General features: G+C 35.4%; 1 protein-coding gene across 2 annotated transcripts in view; it reads right to left on the reverse strand.

The window, feature by feature from the left end:
- GBE1 (1,4-alpha-glucan branching enzyme 1) overlaps positions 1–18318 on the reverse strand; it is a 138203-nt gene that overhangs the window by 86671 nt on the left and 33214 nt on the right. For both annotated transcript variants that reach the window (XM_058835917.1, XM_058835926.1), the window contains exons 2-3: positions 16954–17123; positions 9273–9385 (exon numbers count right to left, since the gene is read on the reverse strand). In XM_058835917.1, the coding sequence (XP_058691900.1) occupies positions 9273–9385; positions 16954–17123 (283 nt within the window). The remainder of the gene's footprint in view (positions 1–9272; positions 9386–16953; positions 17124–18318) is intronic.

Raw genomic sequence — 18318 nt, forward strand, 5'->3', positions numbered from 1 at the left:
GAAATTTACTAGAAATTTAGCTTCAAGGTATTTCCCTCCCTCAGTTGTTCTAAAAGTACTTGAAAACTGAAAACAACTGCTTGAATACCAAGATTTTTTTAGTATAATGTGCACTGTAGAAAATAAAGTTTATAGTTTTACTTTTGCTGTAGAAAATAGGGTAACCAAGGAAAAAAGCACTAAAAATTTACAAGAATACAAAAAAATCTGACCCAATATACTTTGGACATATTGCTGATGTAAGAAAACCTGGTCTTAGATTTTATTCTATAAATGCTGTTCAGTTTCAAAGACAGGTCCTTCATTCAAGACACCAAAAAAATCCTGCTATTCTTTTCCTTAAATTGTACATCCTTTTTTCAACACCCTCAAGTTGCTCCAGAAACAGAATCAGAGTTGTTTAGGTTGGAAAAGACCATAGAGTCCCACAGCTAGCCCAGCACTGTGCTCACCACTAAACCATATTCCCAAGTCATATCCACGTCTGTTCTTGAAAACTTCTGAGGATGGCAACTCCATGACTTCCCTGTTCCAATGCATGACCACCTCTTCCTAATATCCAATCTACACCTCTTGAGAGAAAAGACCCACTCCCACTGTACTGCAATTTATCAGCTGAGAGCTGATAAATTTCCTTTTTACCTTTCCCTGTACACCCCCACCTGTGCTATTCATGCACAAAGACTGAGCCCTGACTTTGGCACCCAGGATAGAACACATGGTTCTGATGATCTTTTGCCAGTGGACAGTGTAAACTGAGGCCATTTATGACAGCAAATAAAATTACATCACCCCCTCAGGAACACACAGAGGAGTTCATCTCTTTCTATCAGGTCAGCACTGATTTGTGAGAGAAGCACTGGAATCTAGAGGCAGAACTTTGGAATGTTGGTTCTTAACGCATAGGACCAGAGCAGAACACTCTGATAACACAGTGCAACCTGCTGCAGAGCCCAGGACTGGAATCCAGAGTTTCTTGTCTGAAAGTTCACTTTCAAGCCTGATAAAAATTTAGGACGAAACAGCATGGCAAAGAGCATTATTCTGTAATTGTCTCACCTTATCTGACAGATTATTAGAGGCCAGATAATTTTTTCACTTTAATAGCCTCAGAAATAGAAGGCAAGAAATGAAGAAGCAAACACAGCTTCTGCACTCTGCCTTGCTCTTCTTGCTTCTGCACAGGAATCAGAAGCTCTTCAACACTTCAGCTTCCCCCAGCTCAGGAGTACCTTCCCAAATAAACTTCCACCCAAACTGGTGGGGCAAGAAGCATGGAAAATGGGAGATCTTTCCAGAACTCAACTTCCCCTGAAAAACTTTACCATACTGTATTCATATACAGGATGCTCCAAATAACCAAGAAATCTAGTGTATCTGTCAAGGTGCTTGTAGACTGAAGTTATTTCCTTACTGTGAATTGATTATAAACCTTGAAATGAAATTTTGGAAAGAATGGACAGCATGTTGCTTCTTCCAGGCTGTTCTCCTTCCTAAATTGCAAATTGGTTACACTGGAAAGAAAAGGTAATAGAACACTAGTCACATTATTTGTTCCCCCAGCTTTATTTTCCTGATCAATTTATGATTACTCAAAACTAAGTCAGTTGATACAAAGTTGTCTGGTTTGCTTTTTCTTCCTAACTGTTTGCTGAAAAAGAAACCTGCTAAAGGGATGAGCATTTTAATCAAATATTGAAAAAATATTCCTTAGTTATCAAACATAATAGCACTTTTTAGGTGGTTTACATGTTTCACAAAGTTCTGCAGACAAATTTGTGCCATTCAGAAATCATTGGAGAGAGATTTATTTGCTCTGTAAATATATCACAACATCAGCTATTACAATCTAAACTCATGGATATTAAATATTTGTTCACAATTCCCCCTTGTTTCCCCTTCCCTTCTCCCTCAGGAAAAGAAAATAAATTAGGACTAAATTACAATCAAGATATGAAAGAGGCAAAAGCCTCTTTTCTAAACCAAGTCCTGAAGTCATGCCTTGATTTTCCAAAAGAGGGAGATGAAGCTCCATTTGTGATTTAAGTATTTTAATTGCACTGAAGAACTTCTGAACATCTTTAACTAGTTTACTTGATCAGGTTAAAAAGCAAAGCTTTTTTCTTTTTTTTTTATTTTTGTGCTTCTCTTAGAAAACTAAGAGAAACTAGTATTAACAAAAAATACAGAAAACACTGCATTATCTATCTGAATAAAAATATAATTCAAAAGATGGAGCCGGTAGCCTAGTATTATAAAATATCTATGCAGATAAAAATACCATAGGAAAATCAAACTCAAAATCCAGGAAATCATAGGAGAGTTGTTAAAAATGAAAGCGACATCACACAGAAACATTCCCAATTGATTTTAACAGTCAAGTGCATAGAAAATACTTCACTTAATTATCCAAGTACATGGATTTATAACTGTTACCTACACAAGGGTGGCATTATTAGGAATGAGGGACAGCCAGTTTATTTTCACAACAGGAAAACACACATCTGAACTGAGAGAAAGCATTCAAATTTTTCTTTCAGTCTAGAATTCTGATTTTTAAAACCTTTCATCAAAAAAAATTAATCAAAGGAAAACTTAGGAATCTCTAAAATACACAGTTGAAAAAATATTTTCCCTCTCTATGACTTAACCAGAAACAAGTTACCGTAAGAACAGTGATGAAGCTTAAAGACTATAAAAATTTGTATGCACAATATAGAAGCATTCCTGTATGTATTCTGTTATTCTCTTAGTTAAGAGGCTTGGGGTACAAGAGTACGGTTTGGAAAGCAACCATAATAATAAAATAGCACATTACACATACAACAAGTGTAACTTATCAGAGTTGTTTCAAGCAATGTCAAGTAGAAAAGAAGCTGAATAAGTATGTAATATGGGCACCCAAGCATTAAGTATTACTTATCCTCAACTACAGAGCATCTGTATCAAGGACAGCTGCTGCAGAACGCACCTTGCAACTGGGTGGCTGGGCCACACTGCAGAGAATGTCAGGAGCTTTCTATAGAAATTGAGCTTATCCTCCAAACAAAAAACAATTCCCATGAGAATCACAGCAATGCTTATATATTCTTAATATGGACTCTTAAATTCTGTTTCAAGACCTCTTCTTCTTTATGATGTCTCCCTCTTTTCCTCAAGAAAAAAATAAAAAATCACATTTTGATTAAATGCACACCTAATAGTAAATTAAACAATTAGTCTTCTGTATGGATAAACTAAAAGTAAACTATCTTAAAGTATTTTTAAATAGCAAAACCTACCAGAGAATTGTGCAATCTTCAAGTCACAGGAGAACTAAGTCTGCCAAAATAACTGAACAGGAATATTCTAAAGTACTGAACTCAGTCTTCAACAAAGGTTCCAAAGAACAACAGTTCACTGGTGCCACAACCTCCCCTATGAGCCCATGAGGAGCTGCACTTTGTTTACTAAATTCAAACAGACAACATCAAGAGAGGATTTATCTCCCAGTGAGGTAACATCTCTTCCTGCTGGCACACTTCATCTGTAACCCAAAGGCTACGATAACTTGCTGAAGGTCATGGATCACAATCACAGAGTGGAACACGAATTAATGTTCTACTTCCTGTCAGCATGACTTTTATCCAGAAATGCATATGGTACATGATTTAAGTGCTGTGTAGTAACTTCAAAATCCCAGGCATACATGTCAGGGTATGTACCATGATGCAGAACACTTGTTTCATGCACTGTTCGAACTTGCAAATCTGGTGATTATTTTTTGGGTTTGGTTGTTTTGGTTTTTTTTTATCTTACTGACAATTTAAGACATGATATTCAAGTGACACAAAACACAGCAGACTGAGCAAGGATATTCCCTCTTCCCCCAAGCTAAGGTAAAAACCAGAATAACCAGAAGTGCTTCTGTGTGTACTTCTAAGGAAACAGCAAACATTTCTTCAGGAAGGTTTCCACTGAAATCAAGTTTAGTACCTCTGCTCAGGGTACCCAAGACTCTCTCTGTGAAAGCCATCTGACTGCACATAACTTACCTCATAATGAAAACAATCTCCCCAAGAAAGTGTTGGATTCCCCAGTGTCAGACACCTAAAATCCACCTAGACAGGATGCTGGGCCATCGTGACCAGGCCATGCTTTTGTCAACAGTGGCTGGACAAGAGGATCCTTGAGGCCCATTGTAACCAGGTATTATTCTGTTTCTATTTACATCTTACAACCCTGAAAAGTCCACCACATCTTTAACACTTCTTTCCCCAGAATCCTAGCCAGCAGCCTGCCATTACTAATAGATTTCCTGGGTTTCCACATTGCCATTATAAACACGTTTTACTACAGAGTGCTTGAAGTGCATGAAACCTGAACTCCACACCAGTCTGGTACTATGCTGCTGCACCTCCTGATCAGTGGGGTCAGCTGCAGCACCATCTATTTCATCGGTGACAGTAATTACACTTGATGAATTTTACTAGCAGTCATTCCCTGACACAGATTAACCTACCCCCTCACCATATCTGATTCCTCTTCAAGGTTTACAAGTTTAACACATAGCGTGCAGACCTACTACGAAGTATAGGATAGAGTGGTAAAAACCGTAAGGATTAAGTTTTAAAAGTATTCTTCGCAACTAGCTTTCCTCTACCCAGTACCTCATGAATACAAATGTACTTTTAGGTACTTTCAATCATGATTAATAAACTGTTAATGTTCTGACTCAATGTAGTTCTTCCTTTGCACACTTGAATATTAAAAAGGGTAATACATTTGGACTGCAAAACTATTAAAACCAATCACAGTGAACTTTGAAAGCATTTTCTACAAACTGATGAAAGAACTGTGTTGTTCTCGCTCTTGTACTGGCCTTGGCACCTATAACTCCTGTTCAGCAATCACTGAAACCACTCAAACATGCAGGAGTATCAGTAGAAAAATATTGTGTTAACAAGTGCCCAGGTTATCAAATCTAATCACCTCATTACAGTACAAGGTACTCCCCCCAAAAAAACATTGTCACCGTTTCAATACATAGAAAATATATATATATATACACACACACAGACATGTGAAGAAGAACAGGATACAGACTTAACAAATACTGTAATGCAGTGTTTTTAAAAAAGTTTCTACCACTTTCTGAGGTGTTCTTTCCAGGAAAAACATATTAATTACATTTCATGAATATTCAAGTGGTATTTAGTTGCATATACATGCACCCACCCAGCACATGGTAAGCTGAAGTGTCAGATGAGTTTATTAAGCTAAAAAATTTTTGTTCTGGTAATAATTTCAGAAATCATGCATCTATTGTTATTACTAGAAAGTTGAACAATCACTAGTATTTTAATACATCCTCTCCAGCTCACAAAAGAAAATTTAGGTGTTCTGCTATAAAGATTCTTTTCCTAGTTAGTGTTACAGGGCAACAGGTAGCTCTATTATAATTGCCAATATTTTTCAAGTACTGATCTTGCCATTTTTTCTTATTTAGATGTGTGAAAATATTTTAGAGCTTGACCATGAATTCAGAAATTAGTTTCAACTAGATTTAAATTCTTAGAGGATTCAATTTGCCAATTGTTTTCCATTTTCTGTGTTGTTCCTTGGCATTCCTGTAAATAACATTAAGCAAATTCCCCAGTGCAGATACTAAGATCTCAATTTTTACCAATACTATCCGTATCCCTAATTTTACCTACTATCCCTGACACTATTTCAAAATTAGGATCTTGCCAACGACAGTGAAAACTTAATTTACAGGTACATTTAAGCAGTTGGAAAAATCAATTAAAAATAAACAGTAAAAGGACAAAGCATAACACTGATTAAACTCCTGCATTACTACGACCACACATGATGAGACTTGCTATAAAAGTCTATCCATGATAATTTTTTTAGAAGGTTGCTGTGCTCTGTAAAAAGGTAATTAAGAATACCAGAAATGAAGGAAAAAAATCATTTTCCACCACAAAAGGTAAGTACTTGCACCCCAACTGCTATCACTGTAGAGTGACAAACATGCTGATTATTTAAGGAAAACACTTTCAAACTACCTCATTAGAAATAATGAGAGGTAAAAATGCTTCTTTTATGAAATGATAACATTTGGCTTTGGGTTTAAATCTGTGCTCACTTGTGACATCTGTCAGAAGCTTCAAAGACAGTACTATCTTACCACAATAGCAACAGTATTTTTTCACTTAACTCACCCTTAGCTCCCAATTGATCCATGGGAGAAAGTGAAAAGATACCCTTTTCTAGCAGGTAACCTTATTTTGAAGATGGATGTCAAAATTCACAAGGGAGTCACTCAACTATCATAAGCTTCCATCTCTTCACACAGAAAAGTGTCAGAAGATATACAGCAGGCTTTTTAATTACTCATTTTCTGCAATGTTTACATTTACATATGAGAAGACTGCCTGAAAAGCTACAGTAGACAGCCTGCTACTATTGAAAACAGGCAAACGTTTGACCTCTGCTCCTCATTTATTTTCCCATGAAAATATTTTGTGACCTGATCTAAATTAGTGTCACTGACTACACTCCATCCATTTCCCATTCTGGCTTAGATATTACTTATTTAAAAGAAATGACCTTGTTACCATTTCAGAACTTGGCATTTGCCTGTGTGGAACTGAAGATCAAAACACAGTAGACAGAAGCTAAAGACAAGGACCTTCTGGAGGAGACATTTTTTTTCCCTTAACAGATTAATCACCACAGTAATGTCTGAAGCTGACTATTTTAAGTTTTTAAGAATCATACTGGCAAAAGAAACTTTTAAAGCTGTGATTTCCTTAGGCTTCTTTAGTAAAGAAAAATGGGAAATACTATCATTATTAGAAAGATGTCTGTTGTCTAGTCTGGTGCAGACACCAGTGCCTGTGTACTTCAACATTACCTCTGCAATCTGCATAGTAATTTCTATCTGCAAACAATCAATATTCTCAGCTTCTACATGAACAAAGAACAGCAAAACTGTGCTCTAATACACAAAATACAGACATTATGAACAAGCATAAATGTTTGTACCATACAGCTCAAGGAAAACTTACAGAAAAGCAGAAGCTTTCTGCACCCATCGGTAGAATGGGAGTGGATAAGATCAGCTGTAGCATGAAGGCAAGATACATGACTACCATGTGAATAGTCCAAAAGCTTTTGTGATAAACCACCTTTGAACTACCTTTACTGAAGCCTTTTTTTGTTTTTTCTGTTAGTCCCATCCTCTGACTACATCACAAGTACACATTGTGAAGTGTTGGATTCAGTCCTGAAGGCACCACAGAACAAAAACAAAATGTCATGGAAGATTACTAGCAAAGCTACAGATGAGGCTGGGAGTAGCTCCATATGGATGGAGCCATCAATTATGATTACATACACTCATGAATCAAGTTTCTAAATATTTGGTCCTTTTATTAAGGCATATACTCCAAAGAAAATTTGTTTCACATGCAGACAGGCACTCCTGCTTCAAAAGCCTGTTAGACAATAATGTAATTTGAGTGTCAATGACAGACATAACTTTGCCTAAAATTGATCATGGAAAGCACAATTAAAGTAACAGGGTAGAAGAAGCCTAAAACAAGAAAAATAAATAAATAAATAAATAAAGGAAAAACTCTCATTCTACTCTGCCTGTGGGTACCTTTTGGCTTTTCAGAAAACACAGAGCAACTACGGGAGTAGAGCAATTCATCTTGCAAGTACATCAGTACCAAGAGCAATCAGTATAAGTTCTGCATACTAAACAAATTATGTATAATGCAATCCTTGCTTTACGGAGTTCAGATTTCAAAGAAAATGCTGAACAGGAAGAAAACACTATCAAGACCTGTACTTCAAAATAAGGAGTTATGACCAGTGATTATCTAAAAAATCATTTTACGTTGCTCCAAAAGCATTTAAGAATCTATGCTTTTTTGCTATTATGTGTAATAATTACCAACACTCATCATCATTCACACCTCTTATCTTTACAAAGAGCATAGAATATTGTACAGTAGATGAGTCAAGAGTTTTGTAGGTAAAACACAGAATGTAAATTTAGCAACAATCAAAAAATCTAACCTACTTTGTCTCAAAACCATGGAAAATATTAAACAACCATTCTGCACTCTCATACCTTGCTAAATAATACTTTGCATTTTTGAGTTGCCGACAACTGTTTTCTTTCCTGCTCTGTAAAATAAAAGCAGCTTTCTCGTCCTTGAATAATTATTCCTAAATTTCAATTTATCTTTATTTATTACTGGGATGATTTCATAAGCCGTAACAAAAAGCACAGAGATAAGCACACACACTGAGTAAGCATTTCCAGAGCATTTTTATACATATCTCTGGTTTAACAGATTTCTTGTTTCCCTAAGCTGATTTCCAGCAGAAAATGAGGATTTTTTTTTCAGTATTTTAGTTGTGTTGATGGGATCTCTGAAAATATAGTAGTATAATAAAAATATTATTTGTATATATTGTACAGATATTATTTTGCTCGCAATTTCTTAATTTTCCTAATCTATAGGTAACTTCAGTATATTTCTTTCCTTTACTACTTATTACTGCCCTCTATTAGCACCCAGTATCTCTGCAACTCAAGCTCTGCATGCAACAAAGAATATCTCTGGTTTAAATCAATATTCACCTAGAAATCATCAACTCTGCTGTTAGCTGTCATTGGGTGTATTTGCACTAAGCAAACAACTGTGGCATTTGACAACTGAAAGAAATTTTCCATTAATTTCTGGACGAAAGCATTTTAAGCTCGTGGATGCTCATGAAATACAACTGTGTTCAGTTTCACATACTTAAGCCTTCCACTCAATACTCTGAATTCCTAAAGGGTAAGTAGAAGTTTTACAAATATGCATGCACCATTAAAGCAACAAAAAAAATCACCAGAAAAGCCATGGTTAAAAGCATTGAAATAATTACCAAGACATTGAGAGTTTAATAGGATCCTAATAACATGTAGTTGCATCAAATACAAATAATGTTTTACCTATACTTATTTTTTCTTTTTCAGATTATCAATTTGGAAACTGTTTTCCTTTTATAATATGGTGCAATACCCTACTACTACATTTCAGCCTGTTCCCAAAATCTTTGTGATGCTTAATATTTCACTCCTTTAGGTCACTTTGTTCAACTAGATAAACTGATTCTGCTTCTTAGAACAATTAGAGGACGATAAATTTACTTAAAAGAAAACAAAATGGGCAGTAAATGAGTAAGAAGGTTTACAAGAGGTAGAGTAAGTCTAAAACCAACACCTTTAGCTTTGATCCATGGGGCACAGGAGAATGGCCATCTTCAGGTGGAATGAACAACTCCCACTTCCCATATTCCAACTTCTTATATGGATGAGAAAATGGATTCCAGCCATCTGCAAATATAAGAAACAATACTAAGTGTTCATCCTAAAATGTATCCAATTACAACTCAAAGGTGGAAGTCTGAGTTCCATCTTTTTCAGAATAAACTTCAGTGAGAGCAGACACAAATACTTTTATACCTGATACTGCACACACATTCAAAAGGGGTAAAATGAAATGCCACAGTCTTAAGTCTTCAAGAAGATTCCTTTGTCACTAAAAAAACCAAAAAAACTGAAGCAAGCTTAAATCCTACAACTCAAGATTCTTTGTCCTCTTTGGATTTACTGAGCACTGAAGATGGTCATTTTGGCCTGTCCAACTGAGCAGACACCTGCCAAAGGAGTCTGGAGTGTCTGTAAGCATATTCAAGGTTAACTCCTCGGAATGGAGTAAAGATAACACTTCTGAATTGACACACTTCAGCAATGGAGTCATTTCTAGGCTAAAAGGAAGTAACACTAAGTTTGAAAGTTCCCTTTTTCTTTTTTGCCTTAGTTCAAGGACTCAGACTCAAGCTAAATAGGAACCAGTCAACACAGAAAACTGAATTACAAGATGCTAAGGCAACAAATGTTAATCTCCTTCGTGCTAATCTATTTCCATGGCATGGTCTCTTGTAATAAATAAAAACAATAAGAACAACAACAAAAAACAAACAAAAAAAAAAACCAAAACAAAACAAAGAACCAAAAACCACACCTAAACTCACACATCATTGAAAGAAGAATAAGCAGCCTTCAGTTCAAGAATATTAACTCAGACTTGTATAAAATAACATTGCTACTAAACATGTCAGGGTTAAAAGAATTTCAATAAAAAATTGGACCGCTAAACTGAAGCAGAATCATCACTTTTGCCACCATGGAAATCACAGCAGGGGAGGTAGAGAAACGAAGAAGTTCTACTCATCAGCATATGTATTTTCCAAAACACCAGTAATCACAAATATTATCTGCTGTGCAACAAAAAGATTATCTTCCCTAGCAATGCATGGATGTGTTGAGTTTCAGAGAAAGACCAGACTGCTTTCAAAGTTGTTGGTTGCATTTGCACAGCTGTTTAAACCCAAGAACTGCCAATCTTTAGTTAAAGAACACTGAAAGACACAAATCAAACAAGGCCACACAATGTGACAAAAATAACTATGCCAGACAAATATTCTGGTACCTACTCATTTTACAGTGGAGAGTAAAAGAGAAATGCAATTAATTCAGTATTCTATTTAGATGATAGTTTTTATGTTTAAAGTATTTGGATAGTGGAGCCAAATTACACATATTAGCAGGGGGAAAGTATTTACTAAACTATTACTTAACAGCAGAAGAACTTACATATTAGTAAGATTTGAATGTTTCTTCCCCCTTGGCTTTACACTGAAGTTTCAATGAAAAAAAACAATTAAACAAACACTACTAATATCTACTAGGACCAACATCAAACAAACAACACCTCGGCAATTAAGCAATACTCCTTAATAAAGTGTCTAAACTTCAAACTATAAAGAGTGTTTATGCATTAAAATATAGATACTTTTTTTTTTAATTTCAGGACATGGTAAAAAGATGTAGAATACAGCACTTTAAGAAAGGTTTGGTTTTTCTTTTTTAATTACAAACAGTTAGACTGTCTCAAATAAACATTCCAGGCAAAAATGAGGAAACAGAAGATGGAAAATGTAATAAAGATGTTAAGAAGTCGCAAGAAGTATGTTTAAAAAACTATTTAGGATTAATGACAGTCAAGACCCATCTTGAGGGACTTACACTAGATTCTTTCCATCTTCCTCTCCCCACAGATATCCCACCATCTTCATGGCTTCTCATGAAACTCTTTCCAATGGAGCTACACCTCTTGATTCAATGCACAAACTGGACATATGCCAGGTGATAAATACTGAGCAAAATTAAAAGTAACAGCAAGAAAGTCTTTGGCCCAGTTTTTATAAAATTCACCCAGAGGAACCTGCATGGAGTTAATCATGTTCACCAAAACCACTGCATTCTTACAATACTAAAAAAGATTCTCATGACCTCTACTGAAACCACATCTCTTCCCTCCTTCAGAGGGGGAATGGTTACATCTCTCTACTTATTTAAGTAGTTCTTCTCTCCACAGACAGATTTGATAATTCTGCCAAAGTTGCCTGAACTTTCCCCTTCACCTGCCAGCAATGCCAGATGCTCCTGTTAATCCCTCCTGCTCCCAGCCACAGTCTGTGACTGCAAGCCTGTGGCTCATGATTTAAAAATAAATGCAAAGCAATACCCATCTGCCCCAGATGGTCCTACTTAAACCCACTGTTTACTAATACTGTTTACTAATTACCCCTGGAGAGGAGCTCACTTAGAAAGATTATGACAGAAAACATTGCTTTGTATTAATGCCAGAGGCATAAAGAACATAGAACACCCTGAGAACTGAAGGTTCCCTTTAAAGAGAGAGTGGCTCACACTTCTCTCAGTTTTACTGCTTGGTTTTCTGATTTTTCAGCAAAACTTAGCCAAAAATGCCTGAGGGAAAAAAAAGGAAAAAAAACCTCAACTAACCAACAAGTGATTACTAGACTATTATGAACATGAAAACGAAAATGTCAAAAGAAATATCTTAGCTTGAGAACAGAGACTTCAAAGATTCTGCCAACAACTACAAACAGGAAAAGGCTGAGAAGATTACCAGCAGAAGTTCAAATAATCAGCTTGAACAGGTGTTGGGGAGAAGGGACACCATCACAGAATACCCATAAGCCACACACAAAGGCAAAAGCTTCTGTACAAAAGTTGAAGCCTCATCTATGGCTTAATCCAACACAGAAGACATCTTTGATAGCCTGATATTTTGTTTTGTCTCATCTTTGTGATTGGATCTTCCAAATCTAGTCAATTATTTAAACATTACATCCTACCTCAGCAACAGGAAGCACAAGGGAACTTGCTCAAAACTACACCCTTAGCATGCCAAAGAATCATGAACTGAGCTTTAATGTAGAACAGAATTCAAAGCTATAAAGGTTTGGGTTCTACCATTTGTGACAAAAAACTCAATTTAAATGCATATTTCCAGATAAATGACAATTTGAGTGACTTCCTGTTCCATCTCCTGATTTTGTTTTCACATAGACAAGATATAGCCACACCTCTGAGGCTCATGCCTCAACTTGGAGTTTCACACAAGAAATTAACACTTCTCACTGAGGAAAGGAGTAGTCCTTGCATAATAACCAAACAATTGACTTTGTCCAATATAAGAACTGTAGCTGTTTTTTCAAAAGTGAAAAATCTTTATCAAATAAGGCTGAATTCTCAAGTGAAATCAAATCTCTTATAGCAATTGTATTTCCACATAATTTCTGATCAACTAAAGGCGTCTAAAGAGAATAGAGAGTTCAGCAAACACACATCATCCATGAAGAAAGTCTATCAGACAAGCAGTTCAGACAAGGGAAAGAGCTTCAAAATCCCAGTATCCCAGCAAGATACGTGTATTCCACTTGACTGGAATATGAAATCAGAACATAACAGGAGAGATTTTCCAAGGACACTATCCTGTTCTACACGTGGCCAATTAGGTCTTCCTCTTGCCACGTTAATAATTTTTAAAGCAGATTACATTAATGCTTCTGCTCTTGAGCTGTTGGAAATTGGGCAAACAGCTCAAACACTGACATAAAAACAAGTGTCATTAATTCTCTGATAGGATGTTTCCTTGGATATTAGTGCCACCTTATATTACAGTCTACCACTTTCAATCATCTGTACCCACAGAAATTTAACGCTGACTTTACTCATCAAACTTAAGTATTTTGCTATAAAAATCTTGGAAGGAAACAGTAAGAAATTCAGTAAGATAACATGACATTACCTAGAATCTATCTCAGTAAAAATCTGGAATTAAAAAAAATCCAAAACATTCTGATACATAAAATTTTAGTCAGCTGTGAGAGACCCAAATTAGGAAGTACAATGCCTTAAGGTACTCTCTTTTCACTCTGAAGGGATCCTGTTAGAGTTTAAATAATAGACAAATATCCCCCCAGAACATACTATCCTACCCTCCTCTTCACCATCCAACCACAGCAGAAGCCTTCCTCACCAGTGCAAGAAAAAGGAAGCAGAAACAAAACCAAACCAGACATTCCAGACTTATCAAAATTTTAGATCAATGTTAGCTGGGAAGGAGGGAAGACAAATAAAAGAACAGAAACCACAAATATAACAATGTATTATAACAAATGCTGACTTCCAAATCAATATATGCATACTTACTCTTAAGCTTTTTAAAACCAGTAGCTTTCTTTTCAAAATTAAGGAATTGTTTACTGATAACTCACTGAGCCTCTGCATGACCAAATACTAATGTGAGTGCTCCAATTCCCAAATAAATTCTGTGGGTTACTCTCAAAATTCACAGTTCACTGACTTATTTTGAAATAGTTAATTGTAAAGCAGCAATAAATTGCCAGTAGTCACCAGGATCCTCAGCAACAGAGCACACAAATGAAATATTCATTGTTATCACTGAGAGCTTTTGAAGGAGTTATATTGTTGATAGTGCCTCTAGTATTGGAAATTCAGCTGACTAATTGCCTCATACACTTGATTTACTGAGATGCTGAAAGCACTAATTGACAAATCTTAATGTTTTGGGATGTTCATTTAATACTTCTTAGAGTAAAGCATCATGCTAGAGCACGAATAGATACAATACTTTTTCTCTTCAATGATGGAGTTTTAAAGAGACAAAACTAGGTCTGAAAGCATTGAGATTTTCTTGAATTCATGTTTTTCACTCTACAATGCACTTACAGATTTGTGTGCTATTACTAGTTTCTAGCTTTTTCTTTTTTTTTTCCCCCAAAATGCACAGTGATATTAAGTATTTTTCTGTAAATTGGAGTTATTCCATTAATTACAAGTTTCTCAGAATAAGGTATAAAAATACCATAATTTGGGTCAAAATACCTTCACATGTATATAATTAAAGAAGTAAATTAGTCATATTTATCCTACACATAATTCATAAGCAAGATATTATTAACTATCAGCTAAATTAGAAATTTGGAAAAAAATAGTTCAAGGTCTCTGTATATAACCTATACTGGCCATTTTAATTTTTACTAGTTTTTGATCCTTAAGATGAAATAGCAGAGACTAATACTTTGTGTCATTACATCAAACATTAAGATATTCTCAGACAATACCATATTATTAAGGAAAACCCTGCTATCCATCTCAAAAAAAAAAAAAAGCATTGACAGTTTTTATATTCTATACCACCATATTTCAGCTTAAAACTTAAAGAGCTTCTGTCATCTAAGTCCAAGGTTTATTTCTTTGTCTAAGATTTCCAACTTCCCGTGACGTGGCTACACTACGGTTCTTTTTATAAAAAAGTTTTATTTAAAAAAAAAAAATCTTATTAAAGGCTATCCCAATATCCAATTTAAGCACAATATAATCATAAATTTAGTCTGAGACTTTAACCTGCTAGAAAATTTAAAGAAAGGTTAAAAGGATTCAGTTTTAATTAAACATATCTGTAGCAATGACTCTAAATCTTAGGGTTTTGCAATCCAATTTCTCATGAGAATATTATTCAAGAATTGAATGACAACCTTCCATTCCTCCAGTGTTTCCAAGTACACTGTTGTCCCCTTTGGGAATGAATACTCTACTATGACTGACTGATATATAGGAGAAACACAGTTTGTCCACATTACAACGAATTTTATTTTTTTTTTTTAATCTTTTTTTCCTTCTTCTTTCCATATTTCATTAGGGTCTATATACAACTACTCTAAGATATTAAATTTCTGCTTCATACGATGTACTACATCAAATATTTTAAATGAAGTAGGGTTTAGAAAACTATTCCAGTGTTTAGCTACCCTATTCTGGTATACATATACTTCCCACCCCCAACCTGATAAACCAATTTACAAGTTACAACCTCTTTTCAAAATATGAAACATATTATTAAAAGTCTGTTTTTAATATTACTAGCTTTTAAAAATACATATTTAAAATAAATGCACTCTAGCTGTGTTTATAAATTTAACCTGCACCCATCCCATGAAAATCTTGAGCAATGGGTGGAGTTGCAGCAAGTAGAGGAGGGACAAGGAGGAGAAATTTCTTATATTTATACATATAAAATCGACCTATGAAAATAATCTGATCTAGCTGCCTTGCAGTCTATACTGATACATGAAATCACTGTTATCTAGCAGTGGGTGAACTATACAGAACTCATTATTCAGTGTTGAATTAGAGGACATATCCAATTTCAATATTAAAATGCAAGAACTACACTAACATATTTATCAATGTCTATTCCAATAAAATGACAAGCAGCACTTCAAGAAAAGCTTCTTTATCATTCACTATGTTAACCATATCAAACAGGAACATGGCTGAAAGCAGTGTTACACTAACTTTTGTGTTTGACTTCTGCATCAAAAACAGGATTTATTTTTTTTTTAATAAAAACATTCCTACAATGGAGTTTCCCTTCAATAGTTTCCTCAGACAGGGGTAAGGAATGGCCGACATTTAGTTTTGTGTCTAAGCTGAAGTAGTTAACTGCTTCAAAGGACTTCTTTTCCTATTGTTTTTTTGCAATATAAATACACTGAACACTCCCTAGATCAGCATTTTTGCAAAATCAAGGTCAGATAAATAAAACTGCATGCTTCTGAAACACAGTTAAATGAACTAAATAATTTCACAGATAAAGTCCCCGTTCAGTAAGAACCAGAAATGCAAGACCTAGTACCTTGGCAGACCTAACAGAGCAAGAGTAGAGGTGAAAGGGAAAATCAGAACAAAACTCTCCAAAACCCTAAACAAAAAGAAGAGCAAGGAACTATATTGCAGGGTTGAAGAGCAATGATGAATGTCACTTTCATCTAAAAACTTTAGAACACAATTTGACTGTAGCTAGCCTCCAAATCAGAAGATTTATATTTTTGTTTCAAATTCAAAGGGAAAAGTCTTCCTGCTTCTCAGAGCAAGCAAGGCAATTCCTCCATGTAATACAGCCACCATCCCATTCTGCTGACATCTTTCCTCCTTCTGCCCTCACAAAACAGAGTAATGCAGTAATATTTGGCTTGATTTTAGGCTACCATTTTCCAGCAGAACTTTCGTCTAAACTCTCAAAATGGGTGAGAATTCTGGCCTTGGTCCTTAGACAACACTGTTTTTGTTTGATCAGTAATAGAAGATGAAGCAAATTACTTCACTGTTATTTTTGCTTCTGTGCATATAGTTTTATAAAAGCCTAGTTATAAAGCTTCAAAAAGAACTTCAGGAAGCTTAGATACAGCCTCGAGTTGCAGTGTGATCCAGTGGGACATGACTCATTGCCTTTGGGGTATTAAAAAAAATACCTAACACTGACCACGCAACAGAAGCACATCTTCATAAGCTACTGCAACACACGGGAAAACATTATTCATTTAAGCCATTACATATTTTTTACTATCAGAATTTCATCATTGCAACAAAATTTTCTTTAAATGTAGAGAATACTGATGTAAAACATTGTGCAGGGAAGAAATTTTCCTAAGAATACTTACTGAAGTCACCTGCAAGAAACACTGCTTCTGCTCCTGGTGCCCACTCTTTGCAGTATATTCCACCATCTGCAAGTTGGTTAACTCCAAAGGTTTTGTAACTTTTTGTAAATTTACCAAGGCCACCTTCACTTTCCTCAATGTTCTTCAAGTGGTTATAAAACAGAGAATACCTTGCAATGAAAACAGAGAACATTTTTAAGAAAGATTAGCAAGTGTCTCTCTTACATTAGCAAGTTTAAACCCCCCCAAAAAAAAAATTAATTAAACACACAACACAAGATTCACTGCTCTCTAATGGAATAGAAAAAAAAAACCTCAAATACAAACCATACAATTTTTCCATGGCTGTTTCACAGCCTAAAATTGCCATCTTTGTGTTTGTCAGTTCTTTCTATACTTTACAGGAACATTTTGCACTTTCTAAATAAAACTACACCTCCTGATTGGCAGCCAAGAAATCCCAGTATTACAACACAACAGGAGAACTTCACACTCTGAACAGCCTAGCACTTTTCCTTCCATCTTACTAATATCAGGCACAAGACTCCTAGGGAGAGCTGGATGGGCCTGCCACTCTCTCACAGCCAGTTTTAATAGACAAGACATTCTCAGGCCATTGAAAAGTTTGCAGTACAGCATGTCAGCATGGACAAACCCATCTGGTCCTTGCAGAAAGGGGCTCATTAGGCAACCTCTTTACAGAGATAATCAGCAAGACTTTGCAGTCAGTCCCTGACTCTGTAACAATTTGGAAAAAACCACAGCTTCACAAAAGTAATTATTTGGACAATACCCCACTTACACCAGTAGGAATTGAAATGCCCTAAACCTCTAACATAAAACTTTGCCTGTAAGAGCTTAGAGTTTTTTGACATATTTTGCTATGTTTTCTCCAGGTAGGTTTCTGGAATTGATGGTAACATCAGGGGTACAATATAAACAAGAGAGTCAACTTTGACCCCTAAATTATGAGCTATTTTGTGCAGAAGCACAGCTAAAAGCTGCAGTTGAACATTTAATTAATGTTATCTGTACAGTTTTTTTATTGTTTGTCTTCAGTGAGACACTACTGAAGTAAATTAGAAATGTGTTTGTCTTTTCATAAATGGTAAAGAGTCTTCTGAAGTATATAAAAATCAGTAAGAACCCCAGCAAAAACAAACTTGTTACACTGCCTTGTTACACTTCCTACAATTTGCAATAGGAAACAGAAATGCTAAACCAGCACTATGGAATAGCATCTTGATCCTTAAGGAAAAAGAAGCTGCAGTCTGTTTCCAGTGTCAGGACTTAGAACTCTGTGATTTGTTGCAAAGTTTTGATTTTTTTGGCCCCTAATTAGTTCAAAGTAGAAGATTAAAATGT

Source organism: Poecile atricapillus, chromosome 1, assembly GCF_030490865.1.
Source record: "Poecile atricapillus isolate bPoeAtr1 chromosome 1, bPoeAtr1.hap1, whole genome shotgun sequence".
NCBI lineage: Eukaryota > Metazoa > Chordata > Aves > Passeriformes > Paridae > Poecile > Poecile atricapillus.